This window comes from Schistocerca serialis, chromosome 9, assembly GCF_023864345.2.
Source record: "Schistocerca serialis cubense isolate TAMUIC-IGC-003099 chromosome 9, iqSchSeri2.2, whole genome shotgun sequence".
Taxonomy (NCBI): domain Eukaryota; kingdom Metazoa; phylum Arthropoda; class Insecta; order Orthoptera; family Acrididae; genus Schistocerca; species Schistocerca serialis.
The window spans coordinates 406,307,188-406,329,251 of NC_064646.1; the positions used below are offsets into that span (position 1 = coordinate 406,307,188).

The 22,064-nt window shown below is 42.0% G+C and overlaps 1 protein-coding gene across 2 annotated transcripts in view; it reads right to left on the bottom strand.

Moving 5' to 3' along the window:
- Window positions 1-22,064, bottom strand: part of LOC126419053 (farnesol dehydrogenase-like) — a 70,258-nt gene that overhangs the window by 14,901 nt on the left and 33,293 nt on the right. Inside the window, exons 3-4 of one of the 2 annotated variants that reach the window (XM_050086125.1) lie at window positions 12,998-13,127; window positions 11,318-11,450 (exon numbers count right to left, since the gene is read on the bottom strand). In XM_050086125.1, the coding sequence (XP_049942082.1) occupies window positions 11,318-11,450; window positions 12,998-13,127 (263 nt within the window). Of the gene's footprint in view, window positions 1-11,240; window positions 11,451-12,997; window positions 13,128-22,064 lie in introns of both variants that reach the window. The other variant, XM_050086127.1, reaches the window with a different exon arrangement.

Genomic DNA, 22,064 nt, shown 5'->3' on the forward strand with positions numbered 1-22,064 from the left:
GGCATCAGTTCTGAATCAATTAATACCCATTGTGCAGTGTACATTGCTACAAAGTTTGACAAATATCAGGCTAGAGTGTCATGGTGTAATGTTTCCCATTTCCACCAGTGTTCATTTGCCTAAGGTGCAAGAAGTGACAACTAACAGAGCAAAAAGGAAAAAAAAATTGAGACTGACGAGACTGAGTGAGTAACGAACCCCTGTTATTGGATTTATGATTTGACATTTAGCTGCAAAGTCACACTGTTCACACACATGCTCTCAAAAGAAGCTAGTGGGCCACAAAACTTGATATTTATCAGACCATCTCAAATCGTTTGCCCTTTAAGCTTACCATATCTACTAGGACCAAGTACTTTGATAGCCTGGAAGCAGTCATTGGCCATTGTAATATTGGTGATGTTAGGTTTCTAATTTGAGAGCAGGTGCATTTTTGTATAATCAGCACATCTCTGGAGGCATGTGGAAGCAGTCAGAATTTAGAGGAGTGGAGTTGTGTGAGACAGTAATGAATATGAGATAAATGTAGATGAGGAGTTAAGTAGAGGAAAAGTGACAAGAGAGAGAATATTTATTAGTAATGTGGATGAATACTTTGGGATTAGGAGTTATTAAAAAATGTAGTGCTCTGATTTAAAGTGGCACAAAAGATTAAAGTTAGCAATGGGATCTGGCTGATAACGGAATAGTAATTGTCATTCATGATGTTTCGTCTAATTTTTTGTGGTTTTCATGGAGAACAATCCAGAACAACACTTTCCATAAGGAAAATGGCTTTGCAACAATAGTGACCTGTGGAAACTGAAGCTGTTAAGATTGAAATACGTGTCAAATAAATAGTGATTAAATTTACATAATTTGTTCATTCTGAGTTACTGAATATAAACAGTGTGAATACTATTTTTTTCTTTGAATTGAAGTAAATATATACAAGATTTGTTTAATTTGAAGCAGGGAAATGATTTGGCACTAGACACATGCTCAAAGCTCTTAACCTTTCTGCATTTAGCTGTATGACAGATTCTGATTGCTTTAGTTAAAGTTGAGACCATTAATATGTCAATTGAAATATAGGCCAGAGTAGGGGTGGAAGCTTACAGCCCTCACTCTGTAAGACTTGTAGTGAAGCAAGTTCTTTGTTTTCTGCCTCACTCTTAATATCAGGAAGGTGCTCTACATTCGGTCAGCACAGCTGAATGGTTTTGATTACAAGAGCAATTACTCCCTTATGCCATCTACATCCAACACAGCTGGATGACACCACATTGTTATGCAATCATTTGAAAGTAATATTTTTTATTATAGCCTTATTATCAAAAAGTTGTGATAGGTGCAAATAAATACCATCTGGCAAAATTTCAAGAAGGTGAAGTAAATAATTTTTGAGTTATTACATGTGTTTTGTGCTTTACAAGCAATAGGGAATAAAGAGAGAAGGTTCAAATTTACCAGAAACCTGTAATCTGATATAAACAACATTTTAATGTTTAATGAATAGTTTCAGTAAAAAGTTATGTTATGCAAATTCTAGTAGATTTAATGTTGCTTAACTGCCTCCTGGATTTGACTAATAGTCTTAAAATTCTAGTATGTTGTAGACACCAGAATTTAATAATTTCTTGTGGCCCTTCAATGTTGTATTATAAATATTTCATCCACAGTCCATCTTCATAGGATTCTTTCTGAGCACATAGGTATTCACATCATGTCTTTCAAAAATTATAATTGTTTTATTTTCCAAGATAGGGTGATAAGATTTACCTTGCTTTGGTCAGGAGAAGATCTTCTTTCTGCCGAATATGATTAGGTCACTGAAAAATCTCAGATGGGAAGGAAATGATCAGCTTTAATGATCAGAAGGGGTATGGCTGCTAGAGAAGCTATTGGCATTAAATGTTCAGAGCGGGGTGCTCCCTACGTCATCCACACTCATGAACTAAATCTGCCCCTATGGACTGCAGGCAAAGGACTGCTCTACAAGCTACTTGCATTGGAGGAACAACATGGCTGTGATGACACCATATCTACAGTATGGCCGATTAGAGCGGAGCGCCACAGGTGTCTGCACTTGGGCCCCTGTTATACTTACTGTACACCGTGAATGTTCTGAAGATGGCAAGAGTTCAACTGACATTATACGTCAAGAATACTGAGCTGTTTGCATGTGGCATCACCCACAGATACAACAGCACCACTTGTGTTGAGGTAGGCACATAGACCACAAAATGGAGGCCTAAGTCAATTTGGGCATAGGCCAGGCAGTTGTAATAACATGAGCTATTAAGATCTTAAAAACAATAAGGCACCTGTGGAAGATCAGAGCCAGGTGGAACTTCTCAAATATGGTGGGGAAACACTGTGGAAAGCAGTATCTAAAGTAATACTGAGCATCTGGCAGGAGGGGAGCATGCCATTGGAGTGGAAAAAGGCTATAATGTGCCTCATACATAAAAAAAGGAGATAAATTAAACTCTCAGAGCTATCAAGGAATCTCCCTGCTGAATACTACGTATAAAGTGTTCTCCAAGATCCTAACTAGGAGGTTTATTCCCTATGTGGAAGAGAGAATTAAAGACTATCAGAGTGGCTTTAGAAGAAATAGGTAGATATTCACACTGCATATATTACTTGAAAAATGTTATGAATATCAAATAAACATACACCAGCTTTACATTGATCTTAAACAAGCCTATGATAGCATCTCAAGACTGGCATCATAGAATGTAATGAAACTTACTATGGTGACCTCAGTGAAACCAACTGCAAAGTAAAAATACTGGGCAAAATCTCCAGAGAAATGGAAGTGAAGAAGGGTCTGAGACAGAGTGAGAATATCTCCTCACTGCTATTCAACCTTTGCCTAGAAAAAGTCGTAATTCAGATAGTGTGAAATAGAGGAGGAACCATTTTTAATCAATCACTGTAACATGTAGCCTACACAGATGGTTTGGCATTATTCGCATGAAGCACTGGTGTGCTGACTAAAGCCAATGAACAACTGGAGAGAGGTACAAGAGAACTTGGCCTGGTAGTCAATGTCGAAAAAATCAAATATATGGCAATGACTAAACAATGAAATCAACCAAACCTCAAGATAACCGACAAGGAATTTGAAAGGGTGAGAGACTTCAGGTATCTTGGATTGACTAGCACAGAGACAAATGACATCGGCAGCAAGGTGAAAGCTAGAACAGCAGGCAACAGATTCTACTCAACTGCACTACCCATGCTTAGGAGCTCACTTCTATCATGAAAACCTAAAACCCTCATTTGCAAAACAATTATAAGACCAGTTGTTGTGTATGGTGTCAAGACATGGACCATGATTGCAAATGAGGAAAAGATTCTTAGCATTTGGGAGAGAAAGCTTCTGCGTAAGATATATGGCACAATGTACAGTCGAGAAGATTGGTGCATCCATCCAAATACAGGACTAGAAGAATTTTTTAAAGAACTTGACATTGTCACCACCACTGCAGTGGGCAGGACACATGATCAGAATGGAGGAAGACAATTTTGATGGCAAGACTGGAGGCAGATGACGGAAGGGACATTCCAGAAAGATATGAGTGGACTGAATTCAAGACATGAAAAAGTTGGGTGTCAGAGGATGGAGCCAGAAAGCCCTGGACCGGATAGAATGGCAAGATATTATGATGCAGGCCAAGGCCCTACAAGGGCTGTAGAACTGAGGAGTAAGTGAGTAAGTCTACCATTAGACTGTAAACAGTGTAGATTATGGGAGGTATGTCCCTTGGTCAGCACTGGAAAATATCTTGCCCTCTCAGTGTGGCATCATGCTGTACCTAGTACCTGTAGAGTATCCAGTTTTCCCACGAAAGCATCATACACACAATAAAGAAAGGAAGTATTAACACAGTATGAAACTCAACAATTTCTCGTCATCTGGCTTTCACCGCACTCTATGAACTCCTCCACTTCCTCATGCAGAAGCTTCAGGCAGATATGATGGTCTGCTGTATGGTGGTTGGCCACTTCAGTGGCAAGACACAACAATATAAGGTCGCCTGTTGGCTGTTGCTATGATCAGATCACTTTCTGTGGCAATTTGAAACCCCCCATTACACACTGTGCACTATGGAAAAGCCAGATGTCTGGCATATAACGAAAACTGTAGCATGTTAAACAGGCCAATGTTTTGGTTGTCATTAATGAGACTGAATAGTTTTCAGACAAAGAAATTTTACCCGAGAAGTGTGTTTGAATTTTTGGTAGACAGTGTTTTCCTTCTTTGTATGAGCTTTCATTACAAAGCTCCTGTAGTGGAGGTGTTGCAATTGTCTAGCGAGACATCTGAAGGGGCAAGTCGTACAGCGCACTGTTTTTTTCCAGTATTTTTCTGGTGTCATTTCCAGTCGTGTGTGCTGCCTCTGCAATGGGAAGCCAGAGTTATGTCGAGCTGGAAAATTAGGGAGAGGGCAAAGTACAGACAGAAAGCGAGCTGCAAATGTCATTGGGCTGGAGAATCAGACAAACGATTCTGTCAATGAATTTGTCTTCTAAATAGCCCTGCACATGTTCAATACTTATTGACAAGACTACTTTGTCAAACCTTCGATACAGGGCTACTATAAATGATTAAATCGTTTTCAGAATTCTATATTTTCCAAAGTATTACTGTGCAAATATGATTGACGCATGAATAGAACTGTAAACTAACTGAGTTAGGAGTGCAGTGCCTTGGCAAAATGACGACCACGCAAGAAAAGAGTTTTTGGTGTGTTGGAACATACGAGATGTTTATCACTTACAACAGTGCAGCGTGTACTCAGAATGAATTGTGGAGGAGAACAGCCATGTGAACAGAGCACTGTGCATTGGTGTCGACAGTTTATGGACACTGTGTTGTCTCTGTAAACAGAAGAGAACCGATTGACCAAGTATGCCAGATGCAAACCTGGAGAGAATGAGGAAAAGTTTTGTATGCAATCCCGAAAATTGAACGCTCCGGTCAAGCCACGAACTCGTGCAACAGTTTCTACCATAAACTTAGGGCAGCGCCTTCAATTTTGTGTTACAATGCAGGAAGCACTTGAGGACGAATATTTCGCCAAGAAGCTGATATTGAGCGGCGAATCAACCTTTCATTTGTCTGGAAAGAGTAATCGCCACAATGTGAGTGAATATGGGGCACTGAAAATCTTCTTGAAACTATGGTGCATGAAGGAGATTCGCAGAAGATTAATGTTTTCTGTGCAATGTCACAGACTTAGCTGCATGGGCTGGTTTTCTTCTTTGAGAAGACTGTATGGGGTACCTCTTTCTTTGATATCTTGCAGTTGAGATTGTCTGGAAAACTGATTGCTGATTCCGAGAATTTCACCTTCCAACAAAATGGGGCACTCCCTCACTGGAGTATCAATGTCAGATGCTACCTAAACGAACAATTTCCACATCGCTGGATTGGGTGTAGTGGTGAAGATGAAGTTGCTCAGTTCCCTTGGCCCGTAGGTTGCCTGACCTGATGCCTTGTCGCTTTTCCCTTTGGGGATAGAGTAAGGATCATGTATACGTACCTCAAATACCAAGAACACTGAAACAGATCAAAAGACCCATCAATGCTGCTGTGATGATCAGTGATGGGATGTTGCTACATAAGGTATTGAACGAACTTGGCTACTGCTAGGAAGTGTGTTGTGCGACCATAGGACACTCACAGAACATCTGTAGTGAGCAGATTGCAAACTTGATGAGATCTGTTCAAGTATTAGTCATAGTTGTATATGTCATACACTGAAAAATACAGAGTCTTGAAAACGAGTGATTCATTTATAGTAGTACTGTATATTGGAGCGACTCTAAAGCCATCATTAATTTAGTCAAAATTGTTTGACTTCAGTTTGCAACTCGACTTCATAAGGTTAAGATGTCGAACACGCAAAAGAAGTACGTGCTTCAATCATTAACTATTACTGTCAAAATAGGAAATAGGTCCGCAAATAGCGTCAAAAGGGGCGAGTTGTCGGATTTCAGTATACTGACTGCAGTCAGAAACATGGACCAAACAGATTTCGTAAATTATATTCGGATGAGTCCTGCATCATATGAGAAATTACTTATGGTGATGCTACATACAATAAAAAGCAAAATACCTTAATGAGAAACGTAAGTTCGCTCAACAAGAGATTAGGAGTAACTTTGAGATTTTTGGCGAAAGGCGTCTGTTGAAAGGAAGATTTCTTCAACTCGGTCGAAACATTGGTGTATTTTAGTAGTTTGGTGTTTTAAGTATTTTATTAGATAAGGCAGCGACACATCCAGAAAGATTTTGATGAAACTGACTTCGACCATGAAAGCCTACTGATTTAGAACAATTAATAAAATTGTTATGGAAGCCTTTGGAGCAACTATATTGGACCTGCGAGGATATATTCAGGTAATTAAAGAAAAACAGTCTTTTTTTACGTTTTATTATAATTTGGTGAGGCTGTCTGCGTTTCATCCACACCAGATATATATTGCACGACAAAAAAGTGAAGCACCAAGAAAGGGAGGAGGGAACAAAATGAAACTTCACGGGTTGAGATCATATGTTATGTTCTTTCAGGGATTACGCAATCGAGTCAAATTTACAAAGAACTTGGCAGCATGAGCTCTCTTATCAATATGACATTTCACCCCCCTCCCCAGCTGGATGCATGCAATGGGTATCAAAAAAGCGATTGGCCCTAGATATCCTGAATACTGACACTGGGATGGAGTTTACATTCAAGCTGGTACTAAACATGTTCTATCACAGACATGTCAGGGGAACATACTGGCAACGAGAGTAACTCAACATCACGCTGACAGTTCATAGAGACATGTGTCATGCGTTGGTGAGCATTGTCCTATTAAAAAGTGGCATCACGACACTGTCACATGAGAGGTAATACCAGCTGTGACCTGAAGTCGTAGCTAATGGCTTCCCACACCATGCCAGGAGCAACAATGATGTGCCCCTCAAAAACACTACAAGAACCCCAGGTCATTGCCATACCTGCAGGCGATGGTCACCTTGGAGAGTGCAGAACTACAATTCATCACTAAGCACAGTCATCAGCAGTTCATTCTTCCCAGTTATGGCACCACTCCAAACGCAACTGTTTGTATTGCGGTATTAACATCAAAGTGAGCATGGGACAGTAATTCTGTATTCCGGCTGCTGGAAGTCTCTGTCCAATGGTGTGGTATGCCACAGAATGTTGCTGACTGTCCGTTACTTGTTATAGGTTAGCAGGTGCAATTGTGAAGGGGTTCCAATATGTCTGGTGCACAATAGGGCGATCCTCCCTTATGGTGGTGATACGTGGTCGGCTGGTATCTTGATGATGAGTATGCCTACCCCTGCATTCCTGTGCAGTCCTACATCAGGCCACTGTCACACCTGAATGCCCCACAAATCTCAATATTGCGTGATTTGGCCATAGTGTCAAATGGAGACCCGCAATGAGACCTCTTTCAAACTGTCTCATATGGCACTATCTCACAATGGGTAAGCGGCACCTCTGTGTCTTTCACAGTGATCACTCAACTTCTAATGCTGTTCACACTCTTTATATACCCTATCAAGTCTGGTTACACCACTAGACATGAACAGCAGTAATGCACTCTGGTGGCAATTCTAACTGTTGCAGAGAATTGCAATCGTAATCGTTTACATACCCAACACTGGAATATACATATGCAAAGATACATTGGCATCCAACCATATCTTCGGGGTGTTTCACTTTTCTTGTCAGGTAATGTAATGTCCATGAACCATGGACCTTGCCGTTGGTGTGGAGGCTTGCATGCCTCAGCGATAAAGATAGCTGTACCATAGGTGCAACCACAACCGAGCGGTATTTGTTAAGAGGCCAGACAAACATGTGGTTCCTGAAGAGTGGCACCTGCCTTTTCAGTAGTTGCAGGGGTACAGTCTGGATGATTGACTGATCTGGCCTTGTGACAGTAACCAAAACGGCCTTGCTGTGCTAGTACTGCGAAGGGCTGAAAGCAAGGGGAAACTACAGCCGTAATTTTTCCCGAGGGCATGCAGTTTTACAGTATGGGTAAATGATGATTGCGTCCTCTTGGGTAAAATATTCCGGAGGTACAATAGTCCCCCATTCGGATCTCTGGGCGGGGACAACACAGGAGGACGTCGTTATTAAGAGAAAAAAAAATGGCATTCTACAGATCGAAGCATGGATTGTCAGATCCCTTAATCAGACAGGTAGGTTAGAAAATTTAAAAAGGAAATGGATAGGTTAAAGCTAGATATCGTGGGAATTAGTGAAGTTCGGTGGCAGGTGGAACAACACTTATGGTCAGGTGAATACAGAGTTATAAATACAAAATCAAATAGGGGAAATGCAGGAGTAAGTTTAATAATAAATAAAAAAAAATAGGAGTGTGGGTAAGCTACTACAAACAGCATAGTGAACGCATTATTTTAGCCAGGGTAGACACGAAGCCCACACCTACTAAGCAGTACGAGTTTATATGCCAACTAGCTCTGCTGATGATGAAGAGATTGAAGAAATGTATGATGCGATTAAAGTAATTATTCAGATGGTTAAGGGAAATGAAAATTTAATAGTCATGGGGGACTGGAACTCGATAGTAGGGAAAGGAAGAGAAGGAAAAGTAATAGGTGAATATGGACTGGGGGTAAGGAACGAAAGGGGAAGCCACCTGGTATAATTTTGTGCAGAGCATACTTGTAACTTAATCATAGCTAACACTGGGTTTAAGAATCATGAAAGAACGTTGTATACATGGAAGAGGCGTGGAGAAACTGGAAGATTTCAGATGGATTATATAACGGTAAGACAGAGATTTAGGAACCAGATTTTAAATTGTAAGACATTTCCAGGGGCAGATGTGGGCTCTGATCACAATTTATTGGTTAGGAAATGTAGATTACAACTGGAGAAACTGCAAAAAGGTAGTAATTTAGAGAGATGGGACCTGGATAAACTGAAAGACCCGGAGGTTCTAGACAGTTTCAGAGAGAACATTAGGGAACGGTTGACAAATACAGGGGAAAGAAATACAGCAGAAGAAGAAGGGGTAGCTTTGAGAGATGAGTTAGTGAAGGCTGCAGAGGACCAAGTAAGTAGAAAGAAGAGGGCTAGTAGAAATCCTTTGCTAACAGAAGAGATATTGAATTTAATAGATGAAAGGAGAAAATACAAAAATTCAGTAAATGAAGCAGGCGAAAAGGAATACAAATGTCTTAAAAATGAGATTGGCAGGAAGTGCAAAATGGCTAAGCAATAATGGCTAGAGGACAAATGAGGTACAGGCATATATCACTAGGGGTAAGATAGATACTGTCTACAGGAAAATTAAATATACGTTTGGTGAAAAGAGAACCAGCTGGATGAATATCAAGAGCTCAGATGGAAAACCAGTCCTAAGCAAAGTTGGAAAAGCAGTAAGATGGAAGGAGTATATAGAGGTCTATACAAGTGCCATGTACTTGAGGGCAATATTATGGAAACAAAAGAGGACATAGATGAAGATGAAATGGGAGATATGATTGTGCATGAAGATTTTGACAGAGCACTGAAAGACCTAAGACAAAAAAAGACCTGTGGAATAGACAACATTCCATTAGAGCTACTGAAGCCTTGGGAGAGCCAGCCAAGACAAAACCTACCATCTGGTTTGCTCACCATCTTGCTCGATGTATGACACAGGCGAAATACCCTCATACTTCAAGAAGAATATAATAATTCCAGTCTCAAAGAAAGCAGGTGTTGACAGATGTGAAAATTACCGAACTATCAGTTTAATAAGTCACAGCTGCAAAATACTAACGAGAATTCTTTAAAAACGAATGGAAAAACTGGTAGAAGCTGACCTCGAGGAAGATCAGCTTCGATTCCGTAGAAATGTTGGAAAACGGGAGGCAATACTGATCCTACGACTTATCTTAGAAGCTAGATTAAGGAAAGGCAAACCTACATTTTTAGGATTTGTAGAGAGAGCGTTTGACAATGTTGACTGGAATACTACTCTCTCTCAAATTCTGAAGGTGGCAGGGGTTCGTTGTGAAAACGCTTCACTTTCTGGACTGGAATCTTTCGCCGACAGAGTCATCGCCTACAAGACTTAGCATTGTGAAATTGACCCGAAGACACAAAGCAGACCTAGTTATGTTCATAGTAATACGCCATTTACATTGTATACACGCTCATGTAGAAAAGTTAGTAATGACGAAAAAATACATGTATGGATGAAAGGACTTGGTGTACTTGTTGAAAATGGCGGGGTACAGTTTATACAGAAACCAAATGGCAGTTACAAGAGTAGAGAGGCATGATAGGGAAGCAGTGGTTGAGATGGGTGTATGACAGGGTTGTAGCCTATCCCCGATGTTATTCAATCTGTATATTGAGCAAGCAGTAAAGGAAACAAAAGAAAAATTTGGTGTTGGAATTAAAATCGATGGAGAAGAAATTAAACCTTTGAGGTTTGCGGATGACATTGTAATTCTGCCAGAGACAGCAAAGGACTTGGAAGAGCAGTTTAACGGAATGGACAATGTCTTGAAAGGAGGATATAAGAGGAACATCAACAAAAGCAAAACAAGGATAATCGAATGTAATCGAATGAAGTAAGGTGATGCTGAGGGGATTACAGTAGGAAATGAGACACTTCAAGTAGTAGATGAGTTTTGCTATTTGGGGAGCAAAATAACTGATGATGGTCGAAATAGAGAATGTAGACTGGCTACGGGAAGGAAAGCGTTTCTGTAGAAGCGAAATTTGTCAACATCAAGTATAGATTTAAGAGTCAGGAAGTCTTTTCTGAAAGTATTCGTATGGGGTGTAGCCCTGTGTGGAAGTGAAACATGGACGATAAATAGTTCAGAAAGAAGCTTTCGAAATGTCGTGCAACAGAAGAATGCTGAAGATTAGATGGGTAGATCACGTAAGTAATGAGGAGGCACTGAATAGAATTGGGGAGAAGAGAAAATTGTGGCACAATCTGACTAAAAGAAAGGACTGGTTGGCAGGACACGTTCTGAGGCATGAAGGGATCACCAATTTAGTACTGGAGGGCCGCGTGGAAGGTAAAAATAGTAGAGGGAGACTAAGAGATGAATACACTAAGCAGATTCAGAAGGGTGTAGGTTACAGTAGTTGCGCAGAGATGAAAAAGCTTGCACAGGATAGAGCAGCATAGAGAGCTGCATTAAATCAGTCTCAGGACTGAAGACCACAACAACAACACTGTAAACGCACCACGTCCGCAGCTTGCTAGCTCCACTGCGTCTGCTAGCGCAGCTTGCTCCTTGCTGACTCTCTAAGGTGTCTCTTACCGAGACCTTGATGCCAGCCCTGCCGGTCTTCACGAGCTCTCGGCGCAGCCCTTCAGTGAGGGCCGTCACGGCGTGCTTGCTGGCGGCGTAGGCGGCCGCTCCAGGCAGGGACGGGACCCAGTGCCCACCCACGCTGCAACAGACAGGAGCTATTACAGCACCAACTTCAATGTCAACCCGACAGAGTGTAGTTACATCACTGTTGTGCAATGTAAAATGCGATCTCGCCCTTTGAAAGTCCGGAGTTCACAAGAGAACCACCAAGTGTGGCATTAGATACAGTAATGCCTAAAAGTTAAACATACAATGATGGGAAAAAAAGGCTTAACACCAAGGAGTTGTGCGACATAAACGAAAGTTGGTAGGCGTTTTTCTACATTGCAAAGATGATGTCTTTTCAAATTTCGCGCCTGTCGCAATAGAGTGTCGATAATAGAGGCACTATAAGTATATAAATCAGGTTTGCCGTAAATACACGTTTTAACGATCGTCAGCCTCAATTACCTTCGGACGTGGTGAGTTGATGTTAGTCAAGAATGCGTGTAAGACGACAAAGACGCAATTACCAACACCTTACCTAGTTTGAACGAGATAGTGTAATAGGGCTATGAGAAACTGAATGTTCCTTCTGTGATATTGCAGAAAGGTTTGGCAGGAACATAGTCCCTGTACACGGTTACTGGTAGCGGTGGTAACGAGAATGTACGGTGGCAGTAAGACCGGTATCGGGATGGCAACATGGTCTACATAACGCTATTGTAACCCAACATGCTCTACATAGTGTCGACATGTTGCCTTGGCCTGCTCGATCACCAGCAAATATGGGGCATCACCGGAGGTCAACTCCAGCGTTTGCGTGCTTGCATTAAACATTCTGGCGGTTACACTGGTTATTAATGTTCCAGCATTTTATATTTGCAATGGCTTGTCTCGCGCTTACATTAACTTGTCATCTTGCATTGTTAATCACTAAAGTATGTTACCTAGGCAAATGTAATGCCGATATTTCATTATTCTACTTTAATTATATTCTAGTGCTGCGATTTTTTCGCTCAGTCTATTAAATGAACACGAGAGAGAAAGAGAAAGCGAGAGAGATAGAGAGATAGAAAGGGCCAAGATTGGAGAACAGAATAAAGCTTAAACATGAAACGTTCAACAAACATGGGAAGCTACAAAACTGATTTGACACGGAAGAGATACCAAAATTGCAAAAATCTTTTCCACAACAGTAAGATCGTAAGTATGGGATTAGGTTTAAGTAGTTCTAAGTCCAGAGGATTGATGACATCAGATGTTAAGTCCCGTAGTGCTTAGAGCCATTTGAACCATTACGTACTGTTAATCATTGTTGTGTTATATAGAATATTATTATTCACAGACCATGTAAATTAATGTCTGTATATATTGCCTAGATTGTAAGCACTATGACGTGTCCTGAGTTACAAGCACATGGCTGTATGAAAGGTAATTTTAGCGGACCAATAAAAATCACAATTACTCAAATGGAACGAGAAGAAATCCTAATACTCCCCCTGACATAGTCTTCACAGTGGGCTACAGAGTATAGACGTGGGTCTAAATAACATTGTACAACAATTATGAACAGTAAAGAAACGGCATAACAATATTAACTGGCCGCCAGCAACGATGTAAAAACATTGCCGCTTAGACTGTCACCTGTTGATGTGCACGATGTGTCCCGGCTGGGTGCTGCGCCGTTGCAGTCCGCGCAGGAACTCCCTGGTGCACACGCTAAGCGCCAGCACATTCACTTCCAGCATCTGGCGCCACTCGTCAGTCGCGCCGTCTGTACAGCGAACAACGACAGCACGTTAAGGCGAAGCAGCTACCGGATATATCGTCCAGCACCAAAATAAAATCCGATTTTTACTAATTTCATTTATCATGTGGCACACAAACGAAAATGGGCCTCTCCGATGTGACATCAAATAAGTAGATTTTGCGAAGTATGGCGGTAAAATAAAGGTACTGTTGCAGTAAAATATTTTATTTCAAAAACATACCAATTTAGTTATTGTCACACTCAATGTACTTATCTTCTCTATACCTACAACGCTCCAAGCGAATTTTCCATTGATGGAAATATTGCTCTGTGAGCTTCTTCATGAAGCGCGCGGCTTTTTCTTTCACTGTTTCGATGGACTGAGATCTTGTTCCATTTAATGCGAATTTAGCCTTGTGGAACAGATAAAAGTCGCATGACGCTGGGTGGGTGCTCTAACACTGGGATGCTGTGCTTTGCTAGAATTCTCTTAACAGGCAATGCGGTCTGAGCCGATGCGTTGTCTTGATGCAAAATCCACGACCCGTTTTTTCACAATTCGCGTCGCTTTTCTCGTATATTCTCACGGATTTGAGCAAGAGTCTGAAAGTAGTAATGTTGATTAACAGTTTGACCTTGAGGAACCCAGTGAAGACACACTATATCGAAGAAAACAATCATCATCGTTTTGAATCTTGATTTGCTCATTCGAGCTTTTCTCGCTCTCGGTGTAGATGGGTTCATCCATTGCATGCATTGGCGCTTAGTTTCTGGATCGTACATTAAGTGAAAAACCAAGATTCGTTACACATCATCACTCTGGCCAAGAAATTAGTATAATTTTCAGTGGTGTTCAAAGCGTCTGTACAAACATTTTCACGAGCTTCTTTTTGTGCGATCGTAATAATTTTCGACACCAGTTTCGCACACACTTTTCGCATGTTAAATTGGTTATGTAAAATTTGCCTTTCGCATTCTGTGTCAATTTCTACAGTTTCAGCAATCGACCGAGTTCTCAACCAACGGTCAGGCGAACCAGATTACGTAGTTTTTCTATATTTTCATCCGTTTTGTACGCTGAAGGTCGTTCCGGATGTGAGTCATCTTCAACGTCATTTCGGCCATCTCAGCCATATTGAAAACGCTTGAACTACTCGTGCACGTGATAAACAGCCTCCACTATATACTTCTTTTCATAAAAATAGCTATCAGTAGCTATTTTTCCTACTTGTATGTGAAACTTCAGACTTCAAGAAGAATATAATAATTCCAATCCCAAAGAAAGCAGGTGTTGACAGATGTGAAAATTACCGAACTATCTGTTTAATAAGCCACAGCTTCAAAATACTAACACGGATTCTTTACAGACGAATGGAAAAACTAGTAGAAGCCGACCTCGGGGAAGATCAGTTTGGATTCCGTAGAAACAGTGGAACACGTGAGGCAATACTGACCTTACGACTTATCTAAGAAGAAAGATTAAGGAAAGGCAAATCTACGTTTCTAGCATTTGTAGACTTAGAGAAAGCTTTTGACAATGTTGACTGGAATACTCTCTTTCAAATTCTAAAGGTGGCAGGGGTAAAATACAGGGAGCGAAAGGCTATTTACAATTTGTACAGAAACCAGATGGCAGTTATAAGAGTCGAGGGACATGAAAGGAAAGCAGTGGGTGGGAAGGGAGTGACACAGGGTTGTAGGCTCTCCCCGATGTTATTCAATCTGTATATTGAGCAAGCAGTAAAGGAAACAAAAGAAAAATTCGGAGTAGGTATTAAAATCCATGGAGAAGAAATAAAAACTTTGAGGTTCGCCGATGACATTACAACTCTGTCAGAGACAGCAAAGGACTTGGAAGAGCAGTTGAATGGAATGGACAGTGTCTTGAAAGGAGGATATAAGATGAACATCAACAAAAGCAAAACTAGGATTATGGAATGTAGTCGAATTAAGTCGGGTGATGCTGAGGGAATTAGATTAGAAAATGAGACACTTAAAGTAGTAAAGGAGTTTTGCTATTTGGGGGGCAAAATAACTGATGATGGTCGAAGTAGAGAGGATATAAAATGTAGACTGGCAATGGCAAGGAAAGCGTTTCTGAAGAAGAGAAATTTGTTAACATCGAGTACAGATTTAAGTGTTAGGAAGTCATTTCTGAAAGTATTTGTATGGAGTGTAGCCATGTATGGAAGTGAAACATGGACGATAAATAGTTTGGACAAGAAGAGAATAGAAGCTTTCGAAATGTGGTGCTACAGAAGAATGCTGAAGATTAGATGGGTAGATCACGTAACTAATGAGGAAGTGGTGGTGGTGGTGGTTTTGGGGAAGGAGACCAGACAGCGTGGTCATCGGTCTCATCGGATTAGGGAAGGATGGGGAAGGAAGTGCCCATTCAGAGGAACCATCCCGGCATTTGCCTGGAGTGATTTAGGGAAATCACGGAAAACCTAAATGAGGAAGTATTGAATAGGATTGGGGAGAAGAGAAGTTTGTGGCACAACTTGACAAGAAGAAGGGACCGGTTGGTATGGCATGTTCTGAGGCATCAAGGGATCACCAATTTAGCGTTGCAGGGCAGTGTGGAGGGTAAAAATCATGGAGGGAGACCAAGAGATGAATACACTAAGCAGATTCAGAAGGATGTAGGTTACAGTAGGTACTGGGAGATGAAGAAGCTTGCATAGGATAGAGTAGCATGGAGAGCTGCATCAAACCAGTCTCAAGACTAAAGACCACAACAACAACAACATGTGAAACTTCACTACAAATGGAAATGAAATGAGCGTATGGCATCGTTGGCCGGGAGGCCTCATTCGGGGAAGTTTGGCAGCCAAGTCCTATTCCATTCGACGCCACATTGGGCGAATTGCGCGCCGGTGATGAGGACGAAGTGATGATGAAGACGACACAACACCCAGTCCACGAGCGGAGAAAATTTCCAACCCGACCGGGAATCGAACCCGGGCCCGCTTGTACGTTACCACCAAGCTTAGCAGGCGGAATTCACGACAATTCGTTGCTCTATTATTACACATCATTTTTCCGACAAAACGAAGTAACAGCTGTTAGCAAACGGAGGGCACAGCCACACTGGTTTACCTACTGACACCTGAGATGCTGCATTCGACTGAGAATTCTTTGCGCTTCACAGCTATTGGTCGTTCATATTTGGCTCAAGCGTACTTAATCTGTGACAGCACCAGTCCCCTTATTTTATAGCCATACCACTTACTACAGTCAGCTGAATGGCATCATTATTTATGTGGCAATGCTCTTAGGTGATTTTAGATGCAAGGCTTATACAAAAAGCCGGCCGAAGTGGCCGTGCGGTTAAAGGGGCTGCAGTCTGGAACCGCAAGACCGCTACGGTCGCAGGGTCGAATCCTGCCTCGGGCATCGATGTTTGTGATGTCCTTAGGTTAGTTAGGTTTAACTAGTTCTAAGTTCTAGGGGACTAACGACCTCAGCAGTTGAGTCCCATAGTGCTCAGAGCCATTTTTTAGCTTATACAAAAATACGGTCTCGTTTTCAAAACATACCATTTGATGGACTAAAATAATTAATTCCCAAATTTTCTCTGTTGTAATAAATAGTAAAATGATTTTCAATAATTACCATGAAAAATAAAAATAACAATATTCAATCATACAGTGGAATATAGCAAACCAACCACATCCGTGTATTCTGTTGGTGATGAGCTGCTGCACACTGCTACACTGATTTGCTGACATTTTCATAGTGATGCCTAACAGTTGGCAGCTCTTGCGCATGGTAAAAAGCTTGAACATTCACAAATATGTACCACAGGTTTCCATTACGAAGAAATACTTCTTTTGCAGCTATGACACAGTAAAAGTTAGTGTACACAACTGTAGCCAGAGGGTCTAAAAGGCATAAGATGACTCGACATGGAGATGTGAATTTCAGTTAATGGCCGGAACTAGTTACTGCTTGGTATTTGTCTCTTGTACAGTAGATAATCTGACCTGTGAGTACTATTGAAGTAGTTCACAGTGCCGACGACTGATTAGTTAGACCAAGTGACCAGGTGGGTTGAGAGATGACAGACAAGTACTCGTGTCTGATAGAGATCGTTTCTACTAATTTTTGAAAGCATCTGACATTCTTATAAAGGCTTTTGGTCTGACACCTCACTAAGTTCGTTCGTCCTCTGTTAGAATATTGCGGTGTGGGATCCTTACCAGGTGGGATTGACGGAGGACATCGAAAGGGTGCAAAAAAAGGGCAGCTCGTTTTGTATTATCACGTAATAGGGGAGAGAGTGTGGCAGATATGATACACGAGTTGGGATGGAGGCAAAAACTCGTCGCGGCGAGATCTATTTACGAAATTTCAGTCACCAACTTTCTCTTCCGAATGCGGTGTGGGATCCATACCAGGTGGGATTGACGGAGGACATCCAAAGGGTGCAAAAAAGGGCAGCTCGTTTTGTATTACCACGTAATAGGGGAGAGAGTGTGGCAGATATGATACACGAGTTGGGATGGAAGCAAAAACTCGTCGCGGCGAGATCTATTTACGAAATTTCAGTCACCAACTTTCTCTTCCGAATGCGAAAATATTTTGTTGAGCCCAACCTACATAGGTAGGAATGATCCTCAAAATAAAATAAGAGAAATCAGAGCTCGAATAGAAAGGTTTAGGTGTTCGTTTTTCCCGCGCGCTGTTCGGGAGTGGAATGATAGAGAGATAGTATGATTGTGGTTCGATGAACCCTCTGCCAAGCACTTAAATGTGAATTGCAGAGTAATTATGTAGATGTAGAAGTATATGTGTCTGTTAGAGTAACAAATTGATTAAAGAAAGAGTAATGACTTGCTACTCAAGCAAACCACTTCTGTTAACCCTAGGAGAGTTACACATCTTCTGTATCCTAACCTCTTCTACCAAGCAGGTTTTCTTCCTCCCATCTCCGCTACAAAGGCTGATTTCAAAGCAAACTGAACCCACAATGTCGTCAACGTCCTCATTGCGTCACACAGCAGTACTGGACCTGTGCAGGGAGCTACACAAATGATGCACGGCGAACGCAATGACAGTCCCATTAACGCGTTTACTGTGCGATATGTAGAGGCTGCAGATCAGCGCATAGGTGGTTCTGTGATTTTTGAGTACGTTTTGCGTACCATGGCTTGGATCTTCTTATTCAGGATACCGTGAACGTGGCCCAGGATGTATCTTCCAACATTCGCGGTGACCAAGTGTTGCCATTTCTCCGACATCTTCATGATGAGTGTTCTTTCGATACTGCCCTCTTCCAAGATGACAACACCCGGGTTCACAGGGCTCCTCTCATTCGTTCCTGATTTGACGGACACTCAGGCACTCTAGCACAACTGGACTGACCCACTAAATCATCCGATCTTAACCCCACAGAAAATATCTAGAATATTTGGAACAACAGGCGAAACACAGCATACAAAATGTACGAAATCTGGTATCTCTGAGGAAGTTGATCATCAATAAGCGGCTTTATATGGATATAGCATACCTGAACCAACCTTGTGGACTTCCTTCCTCGCCGAACTGAGGGCGTTATACAAGCTACAGACGGCGTTACACAATATTCGCGTAGAGCCTCCAGGGAATGACTGAATATTATGTTCGGTATGCTGTCGTAGATAACAATTTCAGCAACTTGTGGAACGTACTGACTCTTAAAATTCTGCATGCAGACAGTCAAGTATGCGTCAAATGTAAATTTGTTGGATAGAAGTTTCTCCGCAGAATCTACGTAAACAGAAACATATGGAACACACTTCCAAGAAGAAGAGGAAGGCTGATAAGACATGTGTTAAGACATCAGCGAATAACTTTCATGGTGCTAGAGAGAGCTGTGGAGACTGAAACTTGTGGGGGGAGTTACAGATTGGTAAACATCCAACAAATAATTGTGGATTTAGGGTGCAAGTTCTGCTGTGAGAAGAATAAGTTAGCGCAGGAGAGAAATTCGTGGCGGGCCACATCGAATCGATCGGAAGAGTGATGAGTTAACAAGAAAAGAAAAAAAAATCTGTCGTACGTTAACACTGTTTTTGAGATCGTTAGACTAGTCTCTTTATGGAGATATCCTCGAAAAAACTTCGATAGAAAACGTCGATGCTACTCACCTGGTGCACTTTGTCGCGTGATGATGTCGATCACGCAGACTGAGCAGATATCGTCGCACGATCTCCCACACACACTAAATGTACTAAATGAAAGATTGTGTTGGTCAGGGCAACTGACGAACGCTAATAAGCGTGCGTGAATCTGAGGTGGACGTCGCGGTGGCCACAGTGACCATGCTGTTTGGAGCCTACCAGTTACTCTCTCTTCGGGTTCTGCTGGAGTTTCATGCACCAGTAACTTCAGGTAACCCATAAGAAAAAAAAAATCTAACTGAGGGATTAAGAGTCGAGGATAGCGCTGGCCATGAGAGAGGACTGTTCCTTCCAATCTAATAATAAGAAGCAAGTTGATGGGTGCTTAACAACGAGTCTCTTTCCATATGAGCCAACACCATCTCAAATTATGCTGTGAGGACAATTCCTTACTAACAGCCTAGAGCAGTTCTACGTGGATCAAACGACTCAATTTCTCATTTCAACCCACGGCGATAAACATCTTCCAGTGACGATGGTGCCTGTTGTGAACTGGGCTCGGTACACTGCTTCCAGGCACTACGCCTTGGTATACTACACACTAGAAGCATTTCTGCAGAGTCCTCTAGTGAATAATACTTCATGTTCGACAATCAGTCATGAAATGTAGACAGTGGTAGATTCACTATGGAGACATTATTTGTCTGCTGCCTGGTGCGCTTCCATAGCGGCCACTCACTTGGCCTGCTCCCTCTGGGAGCAGCCAGGTGTGGGTCCAACACGGACAGGCGGGAAAGAGGTGCAGGTCATAATCACCTCCCCCACCAAAAAAAAAAAAAAAAAAAAAAATCACTTGACAAAAAAGTGAATCAACCAGAAGGGGTGGAGGAAACGAAGTTAAGCTTCACTTGTATGTGATGGTATTTTAATGATTACAAAATCGAGTCAAATTTACCAAGAGCTTCGCAGTATGAGCCCACTTATCACTATGACATACCACACTCCCTCTGGCTTGCTTGCATGGACAGATTCGGTCTTCTGAGGGAGTTGGCGGTCAACTGTTTATCTTGTCCTTGTTATCGAGCGAGGTGGCGCAGTGATTAGCACACTGGACTCGCATTCGGGAGGACGACGGTTCATACCCGTCTCCGGCCGTCCTGATTTAGGTTTTCCGTGATTTTCCTAAATCGTTTCAGGCAAATGCCGGGATGCTTTCTTTGAAAGGACACGGCCGATTTCCTTCCCCATCTTTCCCTAAACCGAGCTTGAGCTCCGTCCCTAATGACAACGACTGCACGTTAAACACTAATCTCCTCCCCTTCTGGTCCTTGATGTCCTGGATACCGGAAGTGGGATGGAGTGACATCCAAGCTCGTTCAATACACGTTCGGTTTGGGGAAAGAAGTGGGTCTAGAAAGAACTGGATCTCTTGTTAGTCACGAGAGTACAACATCACACAGATAGTTCGCAGAGAGACGAATCAAGTGGCATTGTCCTGTTTAAAAGTGGTACCACGATACTGTTGTATGAGAGGTAACACATAAGAACACAGCATGTTGTGATGTACCATTATACCGTCAGAGTTGCCTCAACCTCAGAGTTCCCTCAACCACTACCATCCGTGACCTGACGTCATGCCTGATGGCTCCTCAAGCCATGACATCAGGAATAACGCTGCAGTGCCCCTCCAAAACACTGGAAGAAAGGGACCTCTTCCCAGGTCGCCACCATAACTCCCAATGACGGTCATCCAGAGTAGTGCAAATTGAGATTCATTGCTGAACACAGTGAAAGGGTCCTGTAGTCCCCTTTCATTATCATTTTATTTGCTTCCCAATGATACAGAACTCTCTGGCATGCGTGAGTGAATGAATGTGGGTGTGTTTCATTTTGCTATACAGTGGTTTAGTCTGCTGCAGAGAATCAACGGTAGTCGTACAGAATGGCCAACCCTTGTTGTTTTCAGGTAGGCAAAGGGGTTTGCTCCCCTTGTGTGAAAGTTACCGGTGTTACGTTGGTGGCGGAAGCCTCATCTCTTGGTTTTCCTGGCCACGGAGTCACGTGGGAGGCGTTGAAGTGTGTGAGATGGTCAGTCTGCTTCCAGCTCGCCGAGGGTCTGCAGCCGAAGTGTCTTCGAAGAAGGGTGAGTTGACAAACGCGTGGCGCGTTGTCTCATAGCAAGAGGGGAGCTTTTAGCTTTTGGTCTCGCATTTCATCTTATAATGATTGATTTGCTGGGTCGCAGCAAGGAATGCAAGGCTTTTGCAGATTTTCAGTTTGATTCCTAATGCAGACTTGACTTTCATCCGTAAGAAGAACATGGCACAAAGGTGTTGTATATGTTGAAGCGCCCTCGGTTTAGTGTGAATGTTTGTGTGCCTGCAACTGCGTGTGTATGCATTCTAATATTTTCCGATTCTTGGTAATTTTTGCTTCGTTGTGAATTTTCTTTGTCCCACATGGGTGGAAACCACCCACATGGGTTAATATTAGAGTTTGTTGGCCCTCTGTCATTATCCTTTGTCTCTTCAAATGTACCCTCTGTAAAATGTTAACTGTCCGCAACTGCGTGGTTTGATGTTACTAAAATTGTATCTCCGCGAACCATGTTGACACACGAGTCTGTTGTGAAATGTATAGCGTTTCACTAGCAATTGTACTTAGTTACCAGGCAACAGCAGTCTATATATGCATTACATCAGTGTTTTAAGGAATGAATAATTTTGCCTCCAATCTTATCCAGTGTACCCATGTTACGACTCCGTTACCTACGCCATTTACCTTGCAGTTTTCCTTGTTAGCCCACCCATAGCGTTTCCATGCGCACAGGTCCAAAAATTAGTGTCCCTTTTTT